Source organism: Camarhynchus parvulus, chromosome 1, assembly GCF_901933205.1.
Source record: "Camarhynchus parvulus chromosome 1, STF_HiC, whole genome shotgun sequence".
NCBI classification, from domain to species: Eukaryota; Metazoa; Chordata; class Aves; order Passeriformes; family Thraupidae; genus Camarhynchus; species Camarhynchus parvulus.
In genome coordinates this window covers 111815896-111834530 of record NC_044571.1, presented here as the reverse complement: position 1 = coordinate 111834530, position 18635 = coordinate 111815896, and the positions used below count along the sequence as shown (strand labels likewise).

General features: G+C 40.6%; 1 protein-coding gene across 3 annotated transcripts in view; it reads left to right on the top strand.

The window, feature by feature from the left end:
* Window positions 1-8828: 8828 nt before the first annotated feature.
* The window catches only part of EPHA6 (EPH receptor A6), a 362638-nt gene continuing 352831 nt past the window's right edge, over window positions 8829-18635 (top strand). For 2 of the 3 annotated variants that reach the window (XM_030945817.1, XM_030945809.1), the window contains exon 1: window positions 8829-8993. In XM_030945817.1, the coding sequence (XP_030801677.1) occupies window positions 8891-8993 (103 nt within the window). In that variant the 5' untranslated portion in view covers window positions 8829-8890. The remainder of the gene's footprint in view (window positions 8994-18635) is intronic. The other variant, XM_030945801.1, reaches the window with a different exon arrangement.

Here is an 18635-nt window from a genome sequence, read left to right as displayed (position 1 = left end):
ACTGTGGATAAACCCTGGTGAATAGAAGCAACCATCCATCCACGAAGGAGGTGTTCAAATCCTGTTCCACATTATTAGAAAACACTGCAAGGATTAGGAAGAGGCAACCAGATAAAGTTGTGGCAGGGAAGGATCTTGGCAAAGTCAGGCAGAAGTTCTTCAGTTCTTAGGAAATAATGAATCACAGCAAAGATGAAGTCACAGACACCTGTGTAGAGACAACCATTGGAAGCAGGGAAGTTTCAAAGTTTGAAGTAATCCCTCCAAGGGATTGGTAGCACAAAATTGTCATACATACCTTAGATTTTAATTTATTAGTAGTAGTATTATTATTGACTTCTTTGCTAAAAGATAACTAAGCCCTCTCACCTAATTTTTTAACAGAAGATGGATTTTCTTGATTGACTTCCTCTTAGATGTGTGACTTTACAAGAATGTGGTTTAGTAATGTGGTTTAGTTTAGGGGGTTTGTCCTCTATAATGATATACTATGTGATAAATTTCACCTCATTTGTACCAGATTTAACAGCAGGGTATTGGTTCTTCTTCTTATTTCTGCTCCCATTTAGCTCTGGCCGTCATGTACACCTGAACAGACCTAACCCATAACATATTACAATGGAAAGTGGCATCCCCTTTTTATTCAGAGCAATCCTCCTGTTCCAAAGACCCCTTACAGATCTGTCCTTTTAATTTGGTGGAAATTGAAGGAAGCAATCCTGCAATTTGACACTGTACCACAGACAGCTGATCAGTGTGGGTCAAATTAGAAAATGTGTAGCCATTTCTTTCTCATTCACCAAAGTTTTAGTTAAAATCATAATGACTTTGGCATTGAAACACTCTGGAAGGTCTTTTTTTCTTACTTCCCAGCAGTAATGTGCCCCATTTTTCCTTAATGTTGTGTGTGATCGGTCAAGCAAAAAATATATTCTGAAACTGTATTCTCACAGGAAAATAGAGAACTTAGAGGAAAGGTTATTGCAAGATGGATGAGAAGAGAGACACTCACAGTCCAGGAAAAGGATCAGACCTTTTTTAAACTTTCTGACCTTTGGTCACTCCCTGTTTTATCCATTCCTGACAATTGCAGCCTACATGATCTCTTCAGCTACCTGTGATTATTGTTGACTTCAGCGACAGTGTCACAGCAAAGGGTCAGGACAGAATCGAGTTTGTCTTCCTGAAACCCACACAGCAAGTGATGCTGGTAATACTTTGCTGTCTCACTTGATTTTGGAGCCCTGAACACTCTAATCCTGTGCATTGAATGAAGCAGAGATAAAACACTAAACTTATACTAGCAAAATAATAAATTTACAATGTTTATTTACAAGACTAATGCTCAAATCTTTGTTTTTAACAATTTAGTCCTTGTTGCTTTGACTGCAATTATTTTATTAAAGTAAAAATGGAATTCCCAAGGTTTTATAAAATAGACTTGCAGGCACATAGCAACATTCTTTAACAATTCCCTTAATTCTTTATCATGAACAGCATTTGGAACCTCATCCTTGTACCTATCTGTTGATCACAATGTCCCAACACAGGCTCTAATAATGGAAATACCTCATTTATAAAAAACATAAGAATGCAAAAAGCTGGGAAATTCATATATGAAAATTATGGAAGTAGCTAAACTTTGAGGATGCTCCTTCAGTAGTACATATCAGTATCCAATTTGTTATCAACTTTGTAATCTCTAAAATCTAAAAACCTTTAAACACACTTACATAAGGATTTAATGGTCGGTCTGAAGGAATAAACCCACGTCTCCTTACAGTTATGTGCAAAATTCTCTAGGACCAAATGCATTCCTCAAATATTCAATAAATGCGTTGCCATTGATGGTGGAAGGCAACATGATGTCCAAGCAAAGCACTAATTTTTAGAGCTTCTGACACTAATGAATATTGTGTTTAAAAGTGTTATATATTTTGTGGATATTTTAAATTATTAAACTTGATGACATATTGCCATTTTTGCAAAGTTTGCATCTCCATTCCAAGATGTCTTTTTCATGTTTTAAGGGCAAAGTAAAGGCTGCCTGAGAGATCCAAATTTACTGAAGTTACAGTGACTGGCTACTTCCTATATGTCAGTGTGAGTGTGTGCCAAGGACAGCTGTGTTCAGATCTGGGATAGTCTGTTTGATGCTGATACTTTTCCCAAATTAGTTACAATATTTGGTGTAGAATTTAGTACCAAATGGTTGCAGCAGATTAGTTAGGTGGTGCGATGAAGGACCTTTGCATATAATTGAAAATAGTTTGATTTATCATTTCTGGGAGTTGTTCAGATTCAGACACAATCTTCCCCCTGTGCCTCATACATAATGCAGTTATTACATCCTTTACCATAATTTTATATGAGAATTGGTTCTTGCGGAGGAGGTCAGATCAGCTCATGCAGAAATGGATGTATCACATCACACCAGTTCGTAAAATCATGCAAATATGTACAGGAATCACTGTTCCACCACAACATTAATCTGTGGTAATGACAAACACATCTGCTCAGGTGCCTGAAGCAATTCCTGCATTAAGCTGCAGTTGGATAAGGGCAAAATGATCCATCTTTATAAGCCTGGTTGTTTGCCTTTATTGTTATTTGTACTGAGCCAGCGTCAACGTTTTCTCATTTTCATGTACAAGGCAGACATACCAAAAGGGAAAAAACAATCAGGGAGATTTGAATCTTTAAGTACATACAGTAGTAGTTCAAGTAAAAGAGTATATAGCCACAGGGTTTGATTTCAGAAGCAATATCTACTAAATGTGAAAATGTTTCCATTTTTCTAAAGTATTATAAATCTCAAGTAGGGTATTTAGATACAGACAGCTCCAATTTGTCCACAGCTAACGCCATACAAAAGCAAAACTCCAGTTTTATCAAAACCTATAAGAGGAATTAATATTTCTGAACTCACTTTTGGTTTCACCATTTATATGGATACGGTATAAGTTCTAAGTTCTTGCTCCTCACAAAAGAGTCCAAATTTAAGTCTCTTTTAAAGTTGTAAATATGGCAGGGTGTGTTAAGTTTTAGCAACAATATTTCAACGGAAACCTCAAATGTATAATTTGAGGTTTTAGTGTCACCCAAAATGTTAAGAGCATTATCATTTCACTGTCAGTCATGGTTGTATTCACTATCACTTCTAATGGCTAAAGAAATATCCTACTACAATCACCATCTCCATACCAAAGGGACCTTTTGGATAGAATGAGTAGAATCTGGTTTACTCTCTAGTAACTACTAGGCTTTTGCCTCCTTTTATTCCAGAACATTTTGTTTATTTTATAATTTTGAGACCCAGCCCAATTTGCAATCACTCAACTGGAATTATTTAATTTAGTGAGATGGATAAAACATTTCTATAAAAAGGTTACTTGTTTTGGACTTCAAAGTTTGATTAGTCTGTAATTTTGGTCTCTTTTGCACTTTAATTCAGATGCTACACATACACATCGACATCTCTGAAAATACCTCTGCCAACACCATGAGGAAAAGTTTGGCTCCTTCACTCTCAACGAGGCCAAAATATTTACTTTTTGTGGTCTAGATGTTCCAATCCTCTCCTTCAGGATCTGTGATTTAATGAATTCTTCTGTTTTTATCTGGAATCCCTTTGCTCTGCCACAGCAAGATTACACTCACTAAATTTAAATATTGAAAGTATTCTCTGCCAAGCAATTTGTTATTCTTGAAAGATTTCCAGGACAATTTTATTAATATTAAACCTCCTTCAAAGCATGAACTTCTTAGACTGTATCTACTGCTTTGCCTAGTAATCCAAATAACCAGATTTAGTTGAAGAAACTGCAAGTGAAAAGCATGGAAACGAACTTGTCTGTAACACTGCTTTAGAATGTGGATATATTGTTTATTTTATAAATTAATTAGGAAAGGTAAAAGGAAATACTGGAATTGAAGAAGTGTTGTCATATGGGTATTTCTGTAACATCAATATGTAAACTTTGAAAAATGCCTAAAATTTTTTGTACATTATATAATCTTCTAATCTTGCTATAGTGAAAAAATAATTTGAGGCATTTCTAAGCCTGTGCATGTAACAAGATGGGGATGAAACCATACTGCAGTTTTTACCAGTAATTTCCCCAAAATGTGGTTTAGTCTAATTGGTTCATTTTTGCTTAATTAAATTGCACAGTGCAGTGTAAGAATTAGTGTGCTCACTGATAGGTCAGAAGAGGTGCAAACCATACACAAACCAACTGAAAGGAAAAATGTAATCTAGGAGGAGAACTTAAATAATTAACAGGCAACACTTGGCCAGTAACTTTCCTATATGTGAAGGAATCATTGCCTACAACAAGTGTTCTGCAGCACTGTAAATTTATAACTGAAGTGTTGATGTTGGTTCTATAATTCAAATAATATTGTAAATTCAGAATTCAATTAGGTACTTAGCCTACTTTTGGTATTCTTGTCTTTCTAGAATTGTTGGGATAGTCAATTTTCTTTATGACTCTCATACCTTTTTCTTTCTTTATTTTTTTCTTTATCCACAATATTTGGGGACTACGGTAGGAAGAAGAAATATTGATAACAATCTGGTGTCAGCCTGTCATTAAACACATTAAAAAATAAAGATGCTGATAAAGTAAAAGGCCTGCTTATTCAAACAACAACAACAAATAACTGTACAATTCCCCAGACACAAGAATATAATGTATAACAAAATGGAATTCACTTTCAATGTTATGGGAAAGTGTCATTTATAACTGAAAAAAAAGAGATACTATTGGAAGGTTCATTTCTGGTTACACTGCCAAATCAGCAGCGTGTTCTATTCACTAAAAAAGCTCTTGCCTCAGACTCCAAGAGATCAATAATACATTGTGTTTTCCTTAGTATACAGGTTGTAGTTAAAGTCAGCAACTGTGAGTGCTACTCTTTAAAAAATCCTAATGCAGGTGTCTTGGTCCAAACATCACAGCATTTTTAACATCAGCAAATCCTAATGAGTGCTGTATGGAAAAAGTGTTTTAAGTTTAGTGTAAATCTGTTCTTGGTCAGCGTCCTAATTAAAATGTTTGCTTTGATCACATTAAAACACAGATAATAAAGAGTGATGGTTCAAAGGACTAATACACAATACAACATTATATTATGAGAAATGTAAATGAAAACTTAACAGCTTTGGGTTCTTTTTTTTTTTTTTTTGAGAAAGTCAGAGTTTCATTGTAATTAATAGCACTAAACGTAAATCATGTATAGTTAATTACACAAAGAAAAAAGGACAACTCATTATGTGTAATTTATATCCCATATTTCTTATTTGTTTGGTTTTGGGAGTTTTTTGTGTGTTTTTGTTTGTTTGTTTGGGGTTTTTTGTTTGTTTTGTTGTTTTTTTGGGTTTTTTTGTTTTTTTTTTGTTATTATTCTGTTAAACAGAAAGATTACCCCTTTATTTAAGAAAATAATAAAAATAGAACAGACATTTTACTGTTCACAGGGCAGATCACATTCTGGCTTGTTTTAAGAATGGTAATATATGGAATTCCTTGCTTCTACAAAAACATACTCTCTAGAAATCTGAAGATGAAGGTATTCAAGCTGTTCCCCTTCTTTATCTTACCTGGTGCAATCATCCTGTTTAATACTTCAAAGTTTGTTATACAAAGTGGCATAAGTTTCAGGTGGAAAAAAGTAAAAATAGGACTTTAGGTTTTTTACATTTGATATTTTTGCCATCCTTTATTGCATTTAGTATGTTTGCATACATCTGAAAAAGCACAATGGTTAAGATTTTATTTGCAATACAACAATACACAAAGTTATAAAAAATTAATTTGTGTGTAGATGAATGAGCACTGTTCTTACAAAGTTGTTCCCCCGGAAATCCTGTTAAAATTCAAATAAAAAGCTGGTGCAGGGACACTGTGGAGGGAATGCCACCCATCCTTTTTAGCTGTTTGGTTCCCCAACAGTTTGCTGTGACTTGTGGAGCTCAAGGCTGGCAGGAGGCAAAGCTGTGAGAGGAAACACACTCATTTTGTCTCTGCTCCTGTCACATCTCTCCCTGCCTCCTTTTTGTATTCAGCTGTGGTCTGACACAACTTGTAAAAGCAACAGAAATGGGAAGCCAGACCTTCCAAGCTCCTTGAAGAAGGAATTGCCTGCCTGATGTGCACACAGGGGTACGTGAGGATGCACAAGTGCTCACAAGTGTCTGGAGAGTACCTGCACAGACATAAGCACATAAATACACATATAAACATATAAATTACACGTGCTCCTGGGGTTGTCTGAGAAAAGCCTGGTGTAAAACTCCAAATCTGTATCGTGCAACAGCAAAAGTGAGTGAAGGAACCTCAGTTCACTTTTGTTGTGCTAGTTAATTGGCCTTTCCCCCTGATGTGGGAAAAGTTTTTGACTGTTCCGAATGACTCACCTTCACCTGGGGCCCTTTACACAGGATATCCTACATTAATATTTTATGGCAGTCTGGCTGGGAAGCATCTTACTACTCAACCAGGAACTGCAAAAGAATGAAAGCCTGAATTCTCACCCCTTACCCAAAAAGCAAACCTTGGTAGGTAGTTAGTGCTACTTTCCTTTTGGCTGTGTTAATTCTAAACCAGAACAGTATTGAGACTCATGGTGTCAGAATAATTTGTGGTGGAAGGGATCTTCAAAGGTCACCTAAACACCCAAACTCTACAAACTTTCTCCTTTTACCTAACTTTGAACCTAAGACAAAATATTAATCATTCTTTCACTATTTTGAAATATTTCCTCAAGCTTTTCTTGTTGACTTTCTTTTTGAATAAGTTTTCCTTATAGAACATTGTAAACACAGCTAACCATAGGAAATATTGCAATGTTATAGGCCCACTGGACCCTTTAAAGATCCTTCCAAATACCCACAAATACATATTTCTGTGTTGCCTTTGCTCATTGAACAACAACTCTGAAAATAATCCTTAAATTAATAACTTTTAAAACAGTCGTTATTCTTGCATTACAAAGCTAAGTGTTCTCACACAAAGCTTCTCTGAACATCCATTTAGGTACCTCAGCAGGAACTTTGGTATTCTCTGGTGCAGACTCCTGTAGCTGCATTACCACTCACTTCAATGGGATTTTTGAACACACTGGGAAGCATTGGAAATTAGCTTTTCTTTTTTTTCCCCTCTTGCTTGTGGATTTAGACACCTGTTTTGATTCATATTCAGAAATACGGACATCAGTATCTTCCTTTGGGTTGTTTTTGTGGGTTTTTTCCTCCCTGCCTTTGAATAATAATAATAATAATAATAATAATAATAATAATAATAATAATAATAATAATAATAAAGACTACATAGGCCGGGATGTGGAGTGTGGAGGGAGTGCGGCACTTCCACAGGGAAGTGCCCATCGCAGGTGCCAGCGCATCGGGGCAGGCGGGGGGGAAGGTGAGCAGCCGGCAGATCATATCAGATCAGATCAGATGAGCACATACACGCCCAAGGCGGCGTCCCCAGCTCTGCACAACCTCCTGGTACCCGGCGGAGAAATTATTCAAGGAAAAAAAAAGGGGGGGAAAAAAAAGAGTAAATGTTCTAGGGTTACGGGGATGCCCGGACGCGGGCGGCTCACGCTTGTTTGTCCCTTGCATCCCCGGCCGTAACTTTCCGGAGCAGCAGCAGCGCAGTGCGGCCCCGGGCGGGTCCCCTTGTCCCGGGAGCCGCCGCTGCCGCGGGTGGGGCCCGCACCCCTTGGAGCGGCGGCCGCGGCCCTTCCCGAGCGGGGCTGCGCTCTGCCCGTGCCTTGTCCGCGAACCCCCTCTAGCGCCGAGCCCGCCGCACTCGGCCCGGAGCTGCCGGCAGCGCCGAGGCGAGGGGGCGCTTCCCACGCCCGCCTCTCGCACCGCACCGCGCCCCGCGCTCCCCTCGGGCGGGCGGCTGAGGAGGGGCCGCCGCTCCGACGCTCTCCTTCCATCCCTCCCTCTCTCCCCCTCCCTCCCTCCCCCGCTGCCCCCGGGCGCGCCGGGCCGCCCGCTGGCTGGCGGGGCGCGAGTGCCGGAGCGCCCCCCGGCGCGGGGCCGCGCTGGCTCCCGGCGGACCCGGCACCCGCCGGGCTGCGCGCAGCGGGGCGGCCCCGCGGCCGCGCCGGAGGAGGGGGCGAGCGAGCGCTCCGCGGGCGGCAGGGGAGCGGCGGCACCAAAAAACTGCAGCCGGCAGCGCGGCACGCAAATCAGGAGGGAGCAGCGAGCATCACACCAGAGCCGCCTGGTTTCTGATTGCTCCGCGGCAGAGGGGGAGAGACAGAGACTGACTGAGAGGGGCGAGCGGCAGAGCCGGGCACGGCGGCGGAGGGTCGGGGATGCCGCCCCGCAAGTTTCCTTGACGCACTGGGGAGCGTGAGGAGGAGTCGCCGACCCTTCTCGCCCTCGTCGCGCTCCACCTGGGGAACCTGAAGCCCCTCGGCGCTGCCTCCGGCCGGGGATGCGGGGCACCGTGCGGCGCGGCCGGGGGAGGAGGCTGCTGCCGCGCAGGAGGCTGCTGAGGCTGCCAGGGGCGCTCCTGCGGGGCTGAAGGTGCCACCGGCCCGAGCCGGCGGAGGGAGCGGGGCGCGACCCCCCCCCCGGCCGCCGCCGCCGCCGCCTGGAAGTTGCCGGAGCTCTCCCCGTGCCCAGCGCCGCCGGCCCTCGCGGCAGGGCGGCAGCGGGGGTCCCGGCGCCCCCGCCCGCCCTCGCCCTCCGTGCTGCCGCCTGCCCCGGGAGCCCGGCGGTGGCTGCGCCCGGCCCGGCCCGCGCAGCCCCGGGCAGCAGTGCAGGCAGCGCAGCCCGGCGGGGCGGCGGCGGACCCCGCCGGCCTGAGGGAGCACGGGCAGCCTCGGCGGGCCGAGGTCGCGGGGCGCGCGGCGGGCACCAGCCATGGGGTGTAGTGAGGTGAGGGCACTGCTCTGGAGAGTCGGCCTCCTCCTCCCCCTGCTGACAGCGCGCCCCGCCGCCGCCGGGCACGTCGCCAGCAACCACGGTGAGTGAGGGCGGCCGCGGGTGCGCTGCGGGCCGGGCTGCCCGCAACTTTCCGGCGGGCGAGGGCTGTGAGGGCATGGATGGATGGAGGGAGGGGTCCGCACCTACGGCCAGCCAACTCGGCCTCTCCCGGCCGCGGACGGGGATGCAGGACCACGGGGATGCGGGACCGGGCGCCTCCCGGCGGCCAGCCCTTCCTGCCGCCCCCAAAAGTTGGGGGTTTGCGGCCGAAGGAGCAGCGGGGCTCCGCTGCCGGGACCCGCCGGGGATAACTCCGCGGCTGCCGGGAGCTGTCCGCTGTGCCCCGGGCACCCTCGGCCGCCGGGGTGTGCGAGTGAGAGCAGGGAAGCGAAAGTTGCCTCCCGGCGAGGTGGAGCGCTAGCATCATTTTATTTGAAGTGTGGGTTTAAGGTTTGCTTCGGTCCTGCCGAACGCAGATCCTGTAGAATGGGTTTGAGAGGGCTCATCGCGCCTTAGGGGGAATTGCTGCTGGTGAGCGAACTGTTCAAAAGGTGCCTGACTGCCCTTAACACCTAATTTCTGCGTACTCCAGGCTGATTGTCTGAAAAACACCCATTTAAAATCTTTGTAACAGGTGCATGCTCATCAGGTCGCACCGAAGACGGTATTTTTAATTCTTCGGGTTGTAAGCTGTGCGTTTTAGAAAATTACTTCTGGATTAAGAAGGGAATCATCCTGTTCATAGGAATAAAAATGCACAGCACGACCAGAGCATACAGTATTTTGTTAGGAAGAGCCCAGACCTGATTATGAAACATCATGTTACATGTTATCAAGCATCTGGATAGAGCAGAGAATTTCCTGAACTGATTGTTTTATGTACATCTGTCTATTTCAGTTGCAGAGGATGCATCTATTCCCACAGTATGAGAGGCTTCTGTACCTTTAACATTATTTTTGCACAATTGGGCTTTTTTGAGGTTTTAGTATGATGTGACTGAAACTACAGGAACTGAAGGGTAGCTCTAGATGTTGCTGCTGACAGAAATTGCTTTACCTGCTATGTTAAAAGGAACGTTGAAATTGACAATGGTGGAAAGTAACAGTGAAAGAAAACAAACTGGGTTTAGTCCTGGAGTACTATCGAGTATGTAATTCATGTATTTTCACAGTTTTGTTCTGCAGTTTGTTTTCAGTGCTCTTTGTATCGACCTGAGTAACAGTAAAATCAGAGAATAAGATCGCTAGAAAGCAGGGAAGATCTGTAGTATGGCCACAAAGCTCCTGTGCCATCAGGATGAGTTATGGCAAGGACATTCCAAGTTAGTATGATTCCTTTACCTCTCCCATGCTATATGTGATGAATAATTCCAGTTGGTAATTGTAGACTCTACAATCATATCAAGGATGATTTTTGCCCTTTCTTATGTCTTGGAACACATAAGACTCTCACAGTGGCTCAACCCAGATTTCCTTTGATGTCACAGGCATTAGTGCATGCTAATGTCTGCTGCATTATCACAAGGCCTAGCACCACGCATGAATACGATTTTAAAAAATATATATTCTTGCTGTTGTAGGGTAGCTAAGGTAGCATAACAGCATCCAAGGCAAAGAGTTTTATCAATTAATGCAACTCAGTTTAGCTTTCTAAACCAGTATTTGGTATTCTGGGATTAGATTAGTAGTGTTTAAATAGTGTTTTAAAAGTGTTTTAATGGTGTTTTTAAAGGATGGGGAAGACAGTTTCCAAAAGTCTGTCAGGGATGAAGTGGTTTCTTGATGTTGATGTAACTTTTCCTAACAAGTCCAGGTGTTGTGGTGTTGGCTGCAGAGAGTACTGGTGAATTTCCTAACTTCTGAGGAACTTCTGTTTCTGCACATTGCTTCCAAACTTCAGTGAAACAAGTAGCCTCTTACCCTTGGTACTGCCATATCACCATAGAAATCAAATAATTATAACTCAAAAAAACCCAAGTGAACTGAAAATGGACTGAAATAATACAGGTACTTCCATACACTCCCCCACCTTGTTAATAAAATGCTAGCAAAAAGAGTCTGCTTTTAATGATAACTTTCTCTAAATCCATTAATTGAAAGAAAGGAAATTACTACAATAAAAAAGTTGCCCATTGTGTAAACACTTAAATGTGGACTATTAAAATGACAGTTACTAATACTTGGAATCTCAGCGGCAAAGAATTTTTTAAGATCTTACGGGGAAACATAACTTCTTTAAATTTTCCTGAAGTGATATTTTCAGCATGCATGTCTTGAAAACGTCTTTGCAAGAACTGCTGTTGGGTTTTCACTAATAATTATTATAATGATATATTAACTTTGCGATCTGGTATATTTCATCTTCTATTTTGTGTGTAGAAATATACCGGCATTAATAGTAAATTTCAAAGGAATGTCTTGTTTTGTCTCTTGATGGTTTGGGTGAAAAGGATGGAAAGGAAATAGGTTTATTAATCTGACTTGGTAAATAGACAGCCCTTCCACTTAATTCTTAATGGTTTGTTTCCTGTTATTAAAGAGGGATTTTCAGAAAAATAATATACTCTGGTTTTATAAATTGTTATTATAACCATGTTGGGATTAATCTTTTTTGGTCTTGTCAAACAGAAAGAAATAAATTAATTTTTTTTAGATAGCTGTAAGGCTCTTAGGTTGTCATTCTTCACCCAGTAAATCAATGTGTGGTGTCTTAGAGAATTTGTAGCAAGGCAGGCACAAACAATACTATTGGCAGGGAAGTAAGCTTACTCATTCATCTTCATGGAATGGTCAGTTCAAAAACATATTATGACCATGCCAAGGGCTAATTTTTACTGCTCAGAAAAACCCTATAGGGTTTGGAATTGCATAGGAGGAGTAACCACTGCTGTGTGTGGCAGAACTGCTTGGAACAGAGGGCTCAATTAATGGTGGAGGTTGAGTGCTTGCAAGTTCATTCAAATTTTCAGTGGCTGTCCCTCACATCCAGTATGAACAGGCTGCTGTGCAAGGTTTCAGTGTTTCAGTGTGCTGTGGTGTAGCTTTGTTCTTTGCTTGCCAGAACACCATGAATTGGGCAATTGCTGTCAGACCTAAAATTACAGATAATGGCACCTGACCTGTGCAGCTCCTTGTGCAAAACTTGTGGGAGCTTTCAAGATAAAGGTCACACCAGGTAATGGCTCAACAGTTTCCTGTGCTAAGCGTGCACACATAAATGTTTCTACATATAGAAAAATCAGAAACCATATTTGTTTCTATGTATATGTCAACCAGAAAGAGTTTCTGTACCCTGGCTCCTTTCAGGTTGTATCTGCCATTATGTGTCACCAGACAATTGATTCCTGAAGCCAACTATAGAACTTGCAGAGTTTATAATGAGTCATGTCTATCAGTGAGGTGTAAAAAAGCTGTTGCTTTTTCAGTTTCAAGGTATCATTACTTGTCAGGTTATGCAAGCATGCTCTTTTTATTCATACCTCCAAAAGGCACCTGCATTCATTTTTCTACTCTTACAAAAAAGAAGTTGAGGTAAGAAATATTGTCAAATGTCAGTTCTGAAATTCATACAGCCTTTATTTTTACAATGATTACACTTGATGTAAATTGGGTAGCTCAAAGTAGGTAATAAAGCTTTTTGATTCTGGTAGTAAAATATCAGGTAGATTACTAATGACCTTGAGGTATTCATCAGTTCAAAGAAGTTGGCTCATTTTCATTCACATATTTATTTTTACAGAAGTGCAATCTAGGCACTCTTTCTGAATACAGAATTCAGATATTTTTTTCTGTAGCAATAAGGAGACCAAGGACTAAGTGTGGAGAGACTGAAATTCTATCTGAATGAAGCTGATGTTTTACTGCTAGGAGATATCTCTTACTTTGACGACTTAAACTACTGTGGAAAGGCCGTGCTGCTGCCTATGTTGTGCTAGTCCTGGGGAATTCTGATGTTCAGTTGTCCAGTTCGTGTTTTAATAAGCTTTTACATCATTACAGAAACATGAGAAAGTTAAATAAACAAAATGAGAAAGTTAAATAAACATTGCAATAAATGTGTCATTATCTTCTTAGCATGTAGACAAAATCGTGAGCAAAATCATATTTTAGTTTCAAGTTCTTAAGAAACTTTTAACAATATTTTTAGCCATGTGTAAAATCCCACATCCATATGGACTTGTGTGCTAACGAAGGCCTGGGAACCTCTGCAGTTGTAGATATGCATGAAATGACTTGTTATCCAACAGCCTCCATTTGTTTGCCATGAAATGAACAGATTTGCAATTAATGGTTCAGGATACATTCCTGGCGTTGTATTTGGCAGTACTAAGGGCTGTCTGGATATTTTGTTAGTATTTTTTTTTGTACAAATGAGAATGATTGGTATGGAAATACTAAATATTAAGAAATGCATAGCTCAAGCAGATACAGTTTGAAACAAAATCAGTACAGTAGTTTTCATGTAATTTGCAGGAGTGGAAACACCACAGAGGAACTGAAGTGTTTCCTGAAGTTTACCAATTTAACTCTCTGGTCAGACATCATTTCCTCTGAGAGGTCGAAAAGTTTACCGAGGAAAAAGCATATAGGAAATTGCGTTTTTCTTCTTAAAATCTCCTCTGTCTTTCCAGATAGATACTTTTAGATCTTAACTCTGCTTGAGGGTTTGTTTAGGGTATCTGATGTTAAAACTTTTACTTGAGAATTTTAGAAAAGTCAAAAAGTTCAGCAAGTTGTTTGTCAGTAAGTTACACAGGAAGTCAATATCCATTTTGTTGACTATTTTTTTTTTTTTACATGAGAAGTCTAATGTTTAAAAACCTCATTTGACTGATTAGGGGTATTGAGAAAATTATGCATGTGTACAATACAGGAAGGATTTGATTGTTCTTGGATCCCAATATAGCATAGCTGGGTTAGGATCTATTCTTATTCCAGCTGTGTGTGTTAGCTGGAATGTTTCATTAGGATCCTTGGATTTCCCCAGTGTGACATTGACACAGAGATCAGGCTGGCCTTGTGTTTGATATGCCCCTTAACATGCTGAACTCTGTGACTGAGAGAATGATAAAATGGACGAATTGTTTATCCATAATCTATCCTGACCTCCAGAAGCCATGTTATAATGCAGGAGAGGTCAACAAAAAACTATCTGTTGTGAACAATTTGCCTTCAGAAGCTGGTTTTTAACTTGTAAATGATATGTCAGTCTTTATGATAAGGTGTTAGAACCGAGAATTACTGCTGAAAAGATGTCTCTCACATGATAAAAACACAATTTTTTTGCAGGATTTCTTTCTGAACCATACAAAAATGATTAAACAGTGAAATTATCTTAAGCTTGTTTGTTTCTCATAATCCCCTCAGTCTTCCTAAGACTTACTCCATCTATCCTTATTTTAGTTCCAAGGATGCTTTCATTATCAATATTGCAGCACCTTTTGTGTAGGTCAGCTATTGATCATTCCCACATCTAAGAACCAGTCTGTTCCAAATAATCATTAAGAAGAAGTCACTTCAGTTAATCCAGTTGCCATTTGCGACCTCAGTACTAATTTTAATGTACAGAGCAAAGCTTAGAGACCAATCTCGTCTTTAAATAAACTGCATGTTCTATATTTGAAGCTGGCTAATCCATTGTATTAAAAAACCCAAAAAGCCAAACCAAAACAGAACACAAAATTGTCTCAACAAAACCCAAACCAAAACCTTCTAAAGATTTTTCAAGTCAGCTGATTTGTCTCACTCATACAGCATAATACTTCTTGAAGTCAGCATTTCTCTCACTTATTGATACTTGTGTTTGGACTAAATTCCGTCATCCTGTTAAAAAAAAATGTGCTGAATACGTTGATAATTAATAATTAGAGATTTGCTAATTTTAATAAATGAAGGTCTTTTAATGAGGCTGTAAATAATTTTATAGATAATAAAAAACCTCTGCCTAAACAATGCAGGGATATTTCTCCCCCTCTGGTTTATGATACCGTACAAACAGTTTTCTGCTCTTTAAACAATTGTTTTACAGTAGGTCATAGTACTCCTCCACCTTCAAACCAGCAGCTACTATTACTTTCTTTTATGGATCTGTTCCCTTTCTACATAAAGCATCGAAGTTTTTAAAGACAGTTAGGGGTATTTTGATCTTTAAAATAAGACTAGATTTAAAAAATGCTGCAATATTATTGACATTTCTTTTGACAGTCTAGTAGGGGCAGGTCCTTAAAATTCAAATGCACTTATTTCATGAGGAGATTATCTTGAAAATAAAATTTCTTTTCTGTAGAACAGTTGGAGAGTTTAAAATGTATTTTGTCTTTAAATAGAAATTCCTAGTTTGTGTTTAGGTAGATTTCTGAGAAGCTGACAGATTTCTTTTTCCCTCCTGAGAGATGGTTTTGTTTGCTGTCAGTTGACTGAGTCCCAGACACTCTTTGAAGGTGTCTGGTGTTTGCTGACAGATTCTCCAAGAGGAGCAGCATCCCGTTAATGAGGGGAGGTGGGACAGCACAAGCAATACTTAGGTGAGAAGCAGCGACATAAACACAGCAATCCAGAGGGAATATTTTAATCTATGGGTATGTTAACTGCACTGATAGCACAGCTTTCCTTGATGCCAACATGTTTCTGACATTGCACAGATTGAAACAGTGCTGTGTCCCTTCAGTGCAGAAGGAAAGGTGGGCAGCAGGCACCGTGTGTAACAACCCCCCGTGGAGGTGCACACGCACAATGAGAACACAGTTAAAAGGTGAATTTGCTGGGAGCTCCACTGCCTCAATCCACTTAATGGCTTCTGCACCTAGAACAAAAGGGGAAAAGTCACATACAGCAAACAGTATCATTGATGCATGTAATGAGTGATTTGTTTTGGCTGGGGACCCTTGGTTAAGAGTGCACTTGCTGCTGTAATTTGTATTCTCTGACTGCTGGTTGCTTCTTGCTTAAAGTAAAGGAATAAAAGAACAAATTAGAAAGCATTCCATAAGATAATGCACTAGCATTTTAATCTGGGTAAAAGTGACATTCTTTTTGAATGTCCCCAGGCTAATTTTCTCAGTGGGTTTCACTTGCTGTTCTAAAATAAAATTTTATAGGAAAAAATTTTGCTAAAATTCAGAATTGTTCAAATATATTTAGGACATATTAAAATCAAAGGGGACCTAGTAATTTTCTTCTGTAATGCTTCCAGTATTTGTGGCTGGAAATTGATTGCATGGAAAGCATTTGGACAAAGGATTCAAATTTCAAATTGTGGTTTGAATTCAGCACTTTCTGCCAAACAAAGTGGGACCATACAAAATTGCACAGTCTTTTACTCTCAGTTGTGTGTGGCTGCTGAAGACCTTTGAAAAGAAAAGCAAGGGAAATGTAAAACCTTTGTGTCTGGTAGATTGCTTTTGTTTATATTGCAGAAGTTGCTAAACACTTCCACACCACAATGATACTGTAGAAACATCCAATTAGAGGGTTATTTTAGATTTAATAATTTAGTTTAGTGGACTTAATTTTTTAGAGGACCATTTAATTTAGGTAAACATGGATAATGTTAGCATTTAGGAATGGAGAAATGTGATGAGAGCTGTGGCACACAAGAGCTTCTCAGCCAAAGCCTCTGTCAGCCTCCATCAGATGCGCTGGGAACCCAAACTCTGTTGCTGTTGAGACAGCTGTAGGAATGCTTACCCTGTGATTTTGGTATGTGTAAAAAAGTCATTAGGGTACAGATTTCCAGACACAGAATTTCAGAAAGAGTTAAGCAAATTCTCTTAAGAAATATCGATACACATCTCAAGGTAAGGGTAAGAATTTGCCTTTGTGAGGTGATGGTGTTCTCAAAGAAAGGGGAGTTACTGGGTATGCTACGCAGACGACAAATGGTCCACTGAAGACAGGTATCATATAAAAGCTGCATCTGAAGAAATCTGGGATTGCAAAAGGCAACCAGGAAATCAGATGTTATTCCATGTCATTTCAGTGGTTGCTCTTGATGTAGATGAATATAATGGTATTATATACTCCAGTTTTTCTACTGATTTTCTAAAGGGCATCTCATCTAGTGTAGAAAGATGAATGCTGGTGGTTGGAAGGAATCCAGCATTTTTTGCCACTGTTGTTTAATCCAAGGCTTTGTGCAAACTTTAGGCTGCATGCAGAGCTCTTTTTTCAGTGTTGGATCTCTTCAAAACTACTATTTTCACAATATTATTTTGAGTAAGCCTTTGTGTCTGTATAGCAATGATCTGAGGAGAAGAGTTAAAGGCCAAAGCTTTTAGTTCAGGGGACCAGTCTGTGACACCTAATGCAAATCCCAAAGAATTAGTTTTTGATGTGCTCAGATGTAGGTGGCAGAGGTAGATACAGCACCTTGGCTTTCAGGGTGGTCTTCAGTGAAACTTGTTATTTTTCTTTGTGTCTGTAACTAAGTTGTTCTCTGCTAGGAACACTGTCTTCCTGTTTTAAAAAGCCGTGATATATCAAAATTCAGTTTCTCAAAATGCTGACTGCAGATGAAGTAGGTTTGTACCACACAAATTAAAGACCTGAAACCTTCTTGCCATTTTGTGTACTTGGTCTCTTAAAGCCTTCCTGAGGGCAAGGTCTGAACGTCCCAGCAGCAGCCTTGGCCAGCTGGCCCTGGGAGCTGTTTGACTCCCACTGTCATGGGAACCAGCTCTCTTTGATGGAGACTGAGCCACAAGCACTATTTCAGCTCTGGCTTGTCTTGACTTTTGGATGTGGGAGTTGATAATCCCATTAGTGCAAAAATGTAGGTAATACAAACTTTCCTCCTAGAAATTCTATATTTTGAAAGGTTCATTTTTTTTCTCTGCGTCTTCACATATCATTCACATAGGGTGCTTTATTTAGACTGACAGTGCAATCCTCTGCTAAATCACCTGAATTACTTAAAGGAAGAGAGCTGCCATCTTCCAGGGTGTCAGATTAGATTAGAATGAAAAGCTTCACCTTACATGTAGTTTACATTAAGTAGCAAAGGAATTTTGAAACTTGCATGCTCCATGTTTAAACTCCATGTTTAGAAGGCAAAAAACTCTATTGGAAGTTAATTAACAAGAGACAAAACCATAGAGGAGGCCAGTGGAGATCACACTTGCAGGGAGTTTGCTGCTCTGTTACTTTCTCATGGCATCCCTTCAGCATCACTAAGTATGTTAAAATTTCCAGTAATGCTCATCCTATTCACTTTACCACTAATAATTTTCCTTACAAATTTTATAACGAGTAGTTTGGATTATAAGTAATGCCCTGAGGCCTTATCATTAGTAGGTTTCCATTGCTTTAAAGCAAATTAGGAAATTATTTTCAATAGCTCTTATCTGACAGATGCATTTTATACTTGAGAGATGTGCCTGGAGAAATAAAAGCTGATGGAAATTTGTGTCGTAGATGAATATTTTGAAAACAAAAAAGATGATCAGTAACAGATTAGGCTTGATTAGATGTTGACATTTAGAACTGCACATAGATTATGTTAAATGTAGTGACAACAGACAGTGTTCACTTTGATTTGCATTTGTCTTTCCATTTGTGGTTCAGGTGGATCATGGGACACAGATTGTAAAGGTTAATGGATAAATTACCATATAGCTCATCTGATTGTTCAGGTTTCAGCCTGGAGGGCTGGATGGTTTATAATCTAGTTTGTTTTATGTGAAAT